General features: G+C 31.5%; 2 protein-coding genes across 2 annotated transcripts; both read left to right on the forward strand.

The window, feature by feature from the left end:
- On the forward strand, positions 1,865-6,732 carry LOC105172457 (ATP-citrate synthase alpha chain protein 2). The gene is made up of 12 exons (XM_011093891.2): positions 1,865-2,202; positions 3,089-3,265; positions 3,344-3,505; positions 3,607-3,687; positions 4,026-4,077; positions 4,300-4,390; positions 4,485-4,566; positions 4,774-4,869; positions 4,973-5,074; positions 5,164-5,280; positions 5,370-5,486; positions 6,261-6,732. The coding sequence occupies exons 1-12, from the start codon at positions 2,104-2,106 to the stop codon at positions 6,330-6,332; spliced, it is 1,248 nt and encodes a 415-aa protein (XP_011092193.1). The 5' UTR covers positions 1,865-2,103; the 3' UTR covers positions 6,333-6,732.
- On the forward strand, positions 10,033-10,764 carry LOC105172804 (kunitz trypsin inhibitor 2-like). The gene has a single exon (XM_011094382.2). The coding sequence runs from the start codon at positions 10,084-10,086 to the stop codon at positions 10,726-10,728; it is 645 nt and encodes a 214-aa protein (XP_011092684.1). The 5' UTR covers positions 10,033-10,083; the 3' UTR covers positions 10,729-10,764.

Consider the following 12,045-nt stretch of genomic DNA (forward strand, 5'->3'; position numbering starts at 1 on the left):
CTTTCCCTAAACTATAGAGCTAAAGTTATATTTGGCCCTAAAGCTTATCAACCCCAAAAGCACAATATACCAAATAGATTAAATTGGAGAAGATAGTATATATGTCTAACTAATGCACCAACTTAATTAAATGTTGAAGAAAAGATAGCATATGGTAGGTCTAAAATTGTGACATGTAGAGTGGAATTCCTAGTGGGCACAACATTTTCTTGGTAATAAATTTGTGTTAGGTGACTCCAAAGCAATAATTTCATTATTACATTAATATTTTAATAAAATAAATGGAAATTATGATATTAATATTTTAATAAATTAAATAATATATTAGGTTAATCAGTATATCAAAATAATAAAAAAAAGATAGTAAAATAAATTGTAATAAATTTATATTGAGCGAGACGAATATCCACATTTACTTGGACTTGAATCTTATCTTTTCTTATAACTGCAATTTTGCATAATATATATGAATAAATTATAGGAAAAATTGCATAATACCCTCATGTGTTATTGAACAATTCCTAAAAATTTACCTGTGTTAATTAAATAGTAAAAAAGACCCTATATAATTGTAAACCTTGTCAAAAAAAAAAAATTAATTATATTTTGTCATCCAAACTATGACCATTTTTACACTTTGGCATTTAAACTTTTTTTTGATATCAACTTACCATCTCATCTTAATAGACAAATAACTATTCAAGTAGACAAATACAATAGTAGTAAGGTGTGACACATCCTATTTACATGATAAATTTTTAAAATAATTTAAAGTACAATATTTTATAAAAAATCATGTTATTCAATTTTTGCACATAAAAAATACCTAAAATATATATATATATATAAATAAAAAGTTAATATAAATATTTGACTTATAAAAATTTATTTGGTTAAAGAAGATAACATCATAACATCAATGAGATAAAAAATACCTGAAAAAAAAATAAAAAGAAAATAATCAAAAGGTAGTTATGCAAGATTATGACACCAAAACGCCCCTCTTAAGTATAGATAAATATAGGATCATTAAAATAAAAGATTTGAGTAAAAGAGCTTAGTCTTACTAAATGCCTTGACAATAATTCAAATTCACATTGTGGGTATGACAATGGTTGGCCATGAAATTCTAGGGGGTCAAATGCAATATACCTGTATGTGATATGTGAAATGAGCAAATAAATCCACATGAAAAGAAGAATTAACAAATGAAGCAAATTATCCCTTATTAATGGTTTAGATAGGGGTTAATTTGCTTCATTTGTCAAAATACAGAGGGTAATTTGCTGTTTTATTTTTTACAGGATTTTTTTTACATATTTTTCATATTACAAGGGAATAAATTGTATTTTTTCCGATGCTAGGACATGCTTAGCACATAAGATGCACTTCCTAGCTAGTTGCAACTACAAGCCACGGTTTATTAATATCTCATTGTTGTTTGAAAAATTATCAATATCCCTGATTTTAATTGTCGTCTAACAATTAATCCAATCCATTAGGCTTTCATTCATTTTTCGTGATAAACTGATCAAAATGCCTTTGTAGATCAAGAATTATGATTTTATTTATTTTTTTAAAAAAATATTTCTTTTACTGATTAAGTGAATAATTTTTTATAATTTTTAAAATTTTTTCCTTCTTATGTTTTTTAACAATTTTTTTTTAATTTTTTTGTTAAAAAATATAATAAGAGCAAAGTTGATAATTTTATTATTATATAAAGATTATATAATTTTATCAAATATAAAAAATATGTATATTTTTCAAACAACGAAAAGATATTTGTAATTATATTGAGGTTGTTGTGATTACCATATAATATATGAACGAAGTGATGGGGCAAAAGAAAAACATAAATAAGGAAAAAACAGCCAACAACTAGCATATAACCACCATTTCTCGTTGCACGAATCGCCCAACCACCTAACTCTACCCTTCTCTATTCTTCAATCTCAATCCAACCACACTCACCGTCTCCTACTCATAGCGTTTATTGCAGTAGTAGAAGCTTAAACCCACATCAGATCTCTCTTCGAGCAATCCCATAAGATAAGTTATTCCGTTCTCTAGTTGCTTGAATTTGCCTTAGGATTGAAAGGAATGGCGAGGAAGAAGATCAGAGAGTACGATTCCAAGAGGCTGCTCAAAGAGCATCTGAAAAGATTAGCTGGTATTGACCTCCAGATCCGCTCTGCCCAGGTATGAATTAGTTTAGTTTCTTGTAGCGTTGTTACTTTCGTGACGTCTTTCTGTTTGATGTTTTGCGTTGTGATGGTTTCTTGGATATGAGTTTCTTATTAGTGTGGAAGTGATTTTGACATGAATTTCATTAAAATATCAAGTTGGGATTGTGATCTCCATGCCATTCATCCTTTGCTTAGCTTACTTTGATTTGTGAAGGAAGATTGACTCTTAGCTTCATGGGTCAAGTTCTAGCTAGGAATTCAAAGACATCTGGTGCTGCCTCAGAGTTTGCTCGAATCACTGCTGACAAATTGTTCTGGAGTTTATCACTTTTTTTTTCCATGTGAATTGCGTTGAATTCTTATTGATCATTGCTTTTTATGTGTATACTGAGAAGGCTACTAGAGTTGCCAAATGATTACTTTGAAAAGAATAAACTTAGTCTTGAAGTTGAAAGATGAAATAAAGATGAGATGAGCTAAAAATCCTAGAAAGAAAGTTTAAAATACTGAATCTCATCCAATTAATAGTTAATGAAATTTGGATAGCATAGAATGGTAAGTCCTGATATTTGATAATCAGCAATGGGAGAATGGTATGTCTTAAGTTTTTTGATCTTATTGCTTTTTTGGATATCTGGATTCATTGTCTTGAACAATATCTTCATGCTGCCTAGTATGGTCCTCAATCAAGATGCGGTTAAAATCCTTTTCTTGGCAGCATTTATTATTCCTGTGCCATGAATGTTTGTTTGGTTTCCTCTTTTGCACTATATCAGTACTCCTTTGATTTCTATATTAACATCATATTCTTGACATTCCATGGAACTGCTTGTTCTAGTGTGTGTTTGAGCATAAAATTCCTATGATCAGAGCTGTTCTTCCTAATAAAATGTCCTTAGGTGACACAATCAACGGACTTTACTGAGTTAACAAACAAAGAACCATGGTTGTCATCCACAAAGTTGGTTGTAAAGCCTGACATGTTGTTCGGGAAACGAGGGAAGAGTGGCTTGGTAGCTCTAAATTTAGATCTCGCCCAAGTTGCTGCTTTTGTGAAAGAACGCCTTGGTGTTGAGGTGACAACATTTGAATTAATTGTCCTTATTCTTAGTTATTGTAATGCTGGTATCTACTTGAAACTTGTTTCTTTCTAGGTTGAGATGGGTGGTTGCAAAGCACCAATAACGACATTCATTGTTGAGCCTTTTGTTCCCCACGATCAAGAATATTACCTTTCAATAGTGTCTGAGAGGTTAGGATGTACCATTAGCTTCTCAGAATGTGGAGGTATTGAAATTGAAGAGAACTGGGACAAGGTACAACAAACTGATGTTGGGTCCATGTTGACATAATATTAAGAATGTCAAATGCATTTCTTCGAAGAAAACTGATAATGAGTCAATTTGTTGTTTTGCAGGTTAAGACTATCTTCCTTCCAACTGAAAAGCCAATGAACTTGGAGGCATGTGCTCCTTTGATTGCTACACTTCCCTTAGAGGTAGGTTTTCTGGATAATTCATCTATTTATTTGTTGTTAGTTAACTGAATGGTGGTAGTTCATTCAAGCTGTTGTTGGGGTCAACTACTTTCTTTCAGGTGTGCAACATCTGATGTTGCTTTTATATCATTTTGGGAACATTTACCATGTATTTTAGTTTTACCTAATTACATATGCTAATTCAGTGAGTTTGGTATTCTTAGACCAGGTGAAGGACATTAATTTTCTGTTGTAGTTTAATGGTCTGTGGTCTCTAACATATATTTACTTTTGCAAATTTATTGTGAAAAGAATCTATTGTTCAATTCTTACTCCTTTTTGTTCAATGTTTGGTTCAGGTTAGAGGGAAGATCGGCGACTTTATAATGGGTGTTTTTTCTGTATTTCAAGGTATACATACCTTGGCAATGCAAAATTTTTCTTTTCCTTTTCTTTTTCTTTAGGGCAATAAGAATAAAGGTCTTATCATTTTCCAAAAAGAGATGGATATCCTCGTTCTTTTTTTTTGTTAGCTTCTTTTTGGTTTATTGCATGTTATGCTTGTTTAATAATTCATAGCTTGATTACATTAGCATTTGTCAACTTTGACTTTGATCTCTGTATTTTTGCCAGATCTGGATTTTAGTTTTCTTGAAACGGAGCCATATCCACTAGACATGAGAGGCGAGTTGGATGACACAGCTGCTTTCAAAAACTTCAAGAAGTATGTTGATGACGTGTTGAGACAGATGGAGTTGGTTGATCGTTTAGTGGTTTAATATATGCATTTGTTTTGTATCTGATAATTCTGTTTACAGATGGGGTGATATAGAGTTTCCTCTACCTTTTGGAAGAGTCCTTAGTCCAACTGAAAGTTTCATACACTCATTGGATGAAAAAGTAAGTGTGGTCATATCTAAGCTTTGCACCTTCAGTCTCTGATGATTTTGCATTTCATAGACTTGCTAATGTATCTAAGCATGAGTGAATCTTATTTGGCAAAAATTGTCCTCCTCCTGATCAATTCTAACAATGATTTACTGGATTGAACCTATCTGCACAAATGGTCGGGCCATTTTATTTTTCATATTTGATGTCATGTTGCAGACTAGTGCGTCGTTGAAATTTACTGTTTTGAACCCAAAAGGACGTATTTGGACAATGGTAGCTGGAGGAGGTGCAAGTGTAATATATGCAGACACAGTGAGTACGCAAATTAGTTCTTCTGTAAATCTCCAGTCCAACAAAATTATTCCATCCAGCAACTCCATATATGCATTCTTTTCTTTCTCTATACGGAAAACAGGTTGGAGATCTGGGCTATGCATCTGAGCTTGGTAATTATGCCGAGTATAGTGGAGCTCCAAATGAAGAGGAGGTTTTGCAGTACGCAAGAGTTGTTATTGATGTAAGAGATTGTGCTATGTGGTGAATGCTTTCACCTTTTCTTCTGATTCATCTGTCTCATGAAATTATATGCTTTTTCTGTTTCCATAGTGTGCCACAGCTGATCCTGATGGCCGCAAGAGAGCTCTTCTTATTGGAGGAGGCATTGCTAACTTTACAGATGTTGCTGCTACTTTCAATGGAATTATTCGGGCTCTCAAGGAGAAGGTTAATTGAATTCTTCTGATTGCCATTCAATGGTTTCGAAGTTTACTCTTCAGGAATTTACTTTTACCCCCTTCTCTTAACTGGAGTAGGAATCGAAGTTGAAAGCAGCTAGAATGCATCTTTACGTTCGTAGAGGTGGGCCCAACTATCAGACTGGTTTGGCAAGAATGCGGGCTTTGGGAGAAGAATTGGGAGTTCCCATCGAGGTATAACATGACTTCTCTAAACTTGTTATATGCATTTAGTTTGTCTCTTGATGTTAAATTCCTTCAAGGCATCTACTGCTGAACAACTGAGTTGTTAATAGAAGCCACAACATTCGCATTTGGATTTCAAAATTCTCAAGCACAACAATATCTTTCTCCCTTTAGATTGTCTTCTTGAAATTTGATCAAACTTGAGGAGTACTTTTCTGGTTGTGAGGTGTTAGCTTCATGCTTAAAAGTTGCAGGCACCTTCAAATTAGTATGAATTGGTTTATAAGTATGTGGAATTAAAATTAGTGTTGAGATGAAATTTCAGAGTGCTATATATTTGTTTATATCTAGAAAATTTAACATGAATAAATAACTGAAACGCGAATTGAGCTTAAGATGTTTGCACAACTTTTGCCTTCGGAAACATGAGAGAAAATTAAAGTTTGAAAAAACATGGAGAGTGTTTGTAATAAGTGGAGAGAAGTAGAAAAGCTGAAGTTGGAGAGATTGGGGAAAGAAATTAAAAAAAAAGCGGAATTCTGTGTGGATTAATTTGGAATTGCTTACAAAATTTCTAGAGCCTATTACAAACATCCACATACCTGCTTTCAACTTCTGCTTTTCTTTAGAGATTCAATAAATTCAATAAATCTTAACCGCAAACACTCTAAATGCTTGTTTTCAAGGTTCAAAAAGTACTTAATCATAGAATTCGCAAACACTCCCAAGAAACCCGTGGTAGATTGTTATCTAAAACCTAACATGACCTCTATTGATGTGCAGGTTTATGGACCCGAGGCCACAATGACGGGCATTTGCAAGCAGGCAATTGATTGCATCATGTCTGCAGCATAATCGAGCTGTGCATCTCTCTTTTTCATTTGCGAATTGAGAAAACTAATCCAAATATTTCCCTCAGAGCAGTTGCTGAAATGTCCTTCAAACTGGATTGTTTGTTTGTGCTCTCTCTCTTTCGCCTCTGTATGCCCCGTTGCGATTTCTTTTTCCCAAAAGACATTTTCGCTAATGTGAAATTAAAGATTTGAGCTGCAGAAAACTTGGGTTGCGGGTCTAGCATTGAATCTGTTAGGTGCTAGTTTGTTGTGAAATTTATGAGCTGTCTCTCCATGCTGCATTTATCATACAGGTGGTCCTTGCTGATTAATGGTATAGCAGTAGCAGCTTCGGCTGTGTATGCAACTTGTGTTCACCACAGCTTGTGCATTTCCGCATTCAAGATAGTGAATTTTTCCAATCATGCTCTGAAACTTACACAACCATCCCACACATACACTACACACGCGCACACCTACACACGCCCACCAGCCATTCAGTGCTTGCATATAATTCACACTGTCGATCAAAGTACTCAAAAGTGCCCGGGGACCCTGGAGAAAGCTCAAATTTCTCGTCTCGAATGTCATTTTTTACTCCTTTTGCGGAACATTCTCCTGTGTATGAGCAGAAATCTTCGTTATATCTATAGTTTGATTACATGCCTTGTTATAGCACGGGCGACTTGTAATTTATTCCAGAAGGGAGATCAGTTTGGGACGTGGGATGCTTGCTGTCACGACTACCGATTGTTTCACAATCTTGTCTTGTGTTTGTTGTCCGGCTGTGTATGTTTTTAGTCGGTATAATGTGTGATAGAAGATCTTTTATTAGATTTAGTCGTTGAGATTATTGAAGTAAAATTGGCTCGACTCGGTGTTTTCCCCGTTAGTTTGTGGTTTAGATATAATTTCGCTTTCAAGTCTTATTAAACTTGTATTTGTGTAAATAAGGACAACCTAGACTATTATGCTCGTGATCAGATTGGATTTTCTATTGCATATTTTATTTTATTTTATATACATGTTATGTGTATAAAAATTATGCCATCAACTTTATTTAAGAAAAGATCTTATACACGTACCGTGTATATATATATAAATTGGAATAGAATATATAATAGAAAATTCAATTTGGCTCGTGATATGTTACTTTACTACGTATTAGATGCAAGTCAGGAAAAATTTAGTTCGAACTGAATTTGGTTAAATAGAAGGTCATTAAATAATATAGTGTATTATATTTATTATATGGTCGCTATAAAATTTAAAAATGTACACCAATCATATGATAAATGTAGTAACAGTTTGATACGATTAAATTTAATCAAAGTAAACATTTTCGTATAACATGTTAGAAAATCGACAAACATAGTGGTGATAAGTGATTAGTACCTTCGTTAAACAATCTTTTACAATGATTTCGAAAACAAACAAATACAAACGACAACAGATGAACGTCAAGTGACAGTATTAAAATTGTTACAGGTGAGTAATATTTCTGTCAAATAATAATAATAATTTTGATAAGTTTGTAATGACTCTGATACTATATAAATTGTTACTATTGATGATTAGTGAGATATATATATATATATATATATAATAATTTGATAAAAATAACAATTGTAGCAAGGAGTTTATCGATATAAATTTGGTTTACAATTAACTATATATGTAATAATTTGATAAAAATAACAATTTTCCTAATAAGTTTATGAATATAAATTGTCTCGTTACGAAATTATGGATGGGATGTATCATGTCATTAATTGTAAATTGAGATATTTTTCAATACAAAATGAAATAAATATTAAATTAAAGAATTAATTACACTTAAATTCCTTCTAAAATTAAAGAATTATACTTACAATTTTTGTCAAGAATTTTCCATTTACAACTATCTCCATTCCGTTAAGGTGTCAGCCGAAAATATTGATGTCACAAAAAAAAAGTTATAAAATTTTTAATTTTACTCCTTATTCAATATTTGAGAATAATATTTTATTATTTTGATAATAATATTACTAGAGAATACTGAATGAAATGTAAAATTCGAAGTTTATGAAATCTTTCAATATTTCATGTTTAAATTTTAACAAAAGATATAAATAAAGAATTTTCGAAGAGTAGGCAAATATAAATTTATTTTTAAAAAAAATTATAATTTCATATTTTAAAAGAAAGTCTAAATCTAATTAACTCTAAATAAAAATGAGGGTAAATTATATAAACACTCCTTGAGATTACGCTAAATTACTCAAACGCCTCCTATGTTTTACAAAAATTACAGCTATACATTTGAGGGATGTTAGTGTAATTTTTTAGGAGGTGTTTGTGTAACTTTTATATTTAATTAGAAACGTAATAATAATTACAATTATAATTCAGAGAGTATGTTATAATTTTGTGAAAAATAAAAAATATTTATATATTTTAATTTAATTTCAAGAATATCAATATAATTTATCCTAAAAATAAAGACAAAACTGTCCGCTCGTACCATAATTTCAACCCACGGTTTTCGATCTTCAAACTATAAAATGAAACAAACATTAAATTAAAATAATGATCAAAATCATATTGTCCTCATACCATCTTTTCAATCACGGCGCCCATCTCCGATATATAAAATGGAACAAAACAATAAATTAAATAATGATCCAAGTGTCTTCATACCACCATTTCAAACTTCTTGTTCCAATTTAGTGTTCTATATTTTTGTATTTTATTCAACACCACAAATTATTTATTTAATATTTATGTTATTTATATATTTTTCTAAATATTTACAGGATAAATTACAAGAAGCTCGTTTGAAATTTGATATAATTATAAATACACATTAATCGTTGTTTGAAAAATCATCAATACTACCTAAAATACAACATAATTATGTAACCTCTAGACGGTAAAGTGGAAATGTCTACTTTATCTTTGAAAAAGGATGAAACAAAATTGAGGGTGAGTAAAGTCACATTTGCCTCTGTGTTATGCCCGGTCATTTGCCTTCTAAAAGGTACGTCAAGATTTACAATTCAAAAGAGCATTTTAAGTAAGTTTACCACAAAAAATTAAACGAAAATCTAACACTAATGGAATTGGATCGTTGTTAGACGGGTACTAAAGTATATTGATAATTTTTTAAATAATGAGAGCTATTTATAATTAGGTTTTCATGTATTTTTTGTCCTATACCTTAAACCATTTGGTACTTCATCCTTTAATTTTCTAGGTTAGTATTTTGGTTTTGTATGTTTTTAATTTTTGTGATTTTAGTCCATTTTTCACAAAAAGTTCACCCTTCTCGTCGCAAAAATGTGCATCTCACGTCACATTTTAAAATTAAGGTTTTTGTTCATATTGACATATTTTACCATCATTTTTGTCGTTTAATTTTCTAGGGTAGCATTTGATTTTAATTTTTTTAATTTTTCACGATATCAGCTCTTTTTTTTCGTCAGAGTTCACTCTTCTTACTGGTGGAGTTGAACTCCAACGAATAAAAAGACCGACACCCTGCAAATTAAAAAGATACAAGACTAAAATATTACCGTAAAAAATTAAGTGATGAAAGCGACAAACAACCTAAGTTATGGAACTAAAAATACATTTAACTTTTATAATTAAATCAAATATCAGAAAAAAATAATTGTAATGTCCATATTTATATAATGACATAAGCATAAAAAATGAAAATATAAAAATTAAAAAAAGGATCCATCCACTATAAATATTTGGAGATTTTTGCATTGCATGTACCCCCACAACACATGGAGACCAAAAGAAATAGCTACACACTCTATTCTCTCCTCCCAATTTTCCTTCTCGATTTCTCTTCCGTCGCATTTACTGATCAGCAGCCCACAAACACCTCAGTCTTAGATTTGGATGGAAATCTACTCCAAATCAACACAAAGTACTACATCCTCCCCCTCGACGGAGGCGGCGGCGGCGGGTTCGCCCTCTCCGTCAGGGACCCCCGCGACCCCTGCCCTCCTAACGTCGTGCAAGAGAACGATGAAGGTTCAGCTGGGCTGTCTCTCAAGTTTTTCCCACTAGACAGAGAACAGCAGCAGGCCACGTCTGTAAGTTTGTCTAGTGATATGAATATAGCTTTCATGGCAGCCACCACCTGTGTGCAGCGAACCGTGTGGCGGACCGGCGTCGCCGACGGGACTACGGGGCGGAGGTACGTGAGGACTGGCGGTGTTCTGGGTCGGCCGGGGGCGGAGACGGTGGGGGAGTGGTTCAAGATAGATAAGTATGGAAAGGGTTACAAGATTGGGTATTGTCCGAGTGTGTGCAGTGCGTGTAGGGTTGAGTGTGGGGAGATGGGTGTGTTTGTGGAGGATGGAAGGAGGTGGGTGGGTTTGGGTGGTCAACCCATTGTAATTGCCTTCAAGAAAGTTGTGTAATTAATCATTTTAAAAAAAATTCTATTTAAAATCGAGTTGGATAAAATTTGAATCAATTCATATATAATGAATTAATTATATTACATATGAGATTACTTATTATTAGTTTAGTTTGATTTAATTAAATTTAATTTAAATTAAAGAAATTTGAAAACTAATTAATATTTTCTAGAAATTGAACGAGGTGGATTTAGATCTTAAATGCATTTTTGGTCATGTAATTATAGTCTTTTGACATTTTGGATCCTATAGATTATTAGAGTAGTAATTTGGTTCTGTATATTTTTAATTTTTATGATTTTAGGATAAAATATTTCAAAGTTAGCTAGAAAATGACATCGGTTTTGGGCTGATTTTCATCACTTTAAATGTTACATGTAAAGTGCAGTGCATGCGTTGTTGCTCCAACCGAAAATCAACCGACAAACAATTATATATGACAAAGTACTACATTCACAAAATTAAAATAGTAAACTGATACAAAAAAGTTTAGATGACAAAATTTTAAAACGAATATAATTTCGAATGACAAAATATAATTTAGCCTAATTTATATACTTCATCAATTAATATAATAGTTAATAATTAATTTAATAACTCGATTAATAGTATAACTTTTATAAAGTAACTAATCTATACACAAATATTAAAATTAAATTTTAGATGATTATTTTTCTAAATTTGACCCAAAGTTTAAAAAAGAACGAAATAAAATATCCAATTGTATAAAAAAATGTATATATAATGATGAAAATTATTATTTTAGTCCTATAATTATCCAATATTAGTTCGGGTAAATTACATTTTGCCATTCGAACTTACTCATTTTTATACTTTGGCATCTAAATTTTTTTTTGTGCCAACTTGCTATTTCAACTTTGAGAAATTTGCACTTTACCATGTATGATCATTTTTTTACTGACTTTTTGCCAAAAAAATTACATGTTGTACATATGTAAAAAATATCACATCACATGACCCTTAATATCACATGTGCACTGCATGTGATGTTTTTTTTACAAAAAAATTGGTGTAAAAATAGTTATGAATGACAAAGTGTAAAATTTTGTAAAGTTCAGATGGTAAGTTGACACAAAAAAAATTTAAATACCAAAGTGTAAAAATGATCATAGTTCAAATGACAAAATATAATTAAACCTATTAATTTTAGTTCTGTAACTATTATTTTTAATTAAATCTTTTAAATTTTGAAATTGACAAAATTTAGTTCTTTGGTAGCTGGAATTTTGATTTTTGGTAAAAAAAAGAAAATAACATATCATTCTAATTGGATATTTTTGAAGATTTTTAATTCTA

This window comes from Sesamum indicum, linkage group LG10 (genome assembly GCF_000512975.1).
Source record: "Sesamum indicum cultivar Zhongzhi No. 13 linkage group LG10, S_indicum_v1.0, whole genome shotgun sequence".
NCBI lineage: Eukaryota > Viridiplantae > Streptophyta > Magnoliopsida > Lamiales > Pedaliaceae > Sesamum > Sesamum indicum.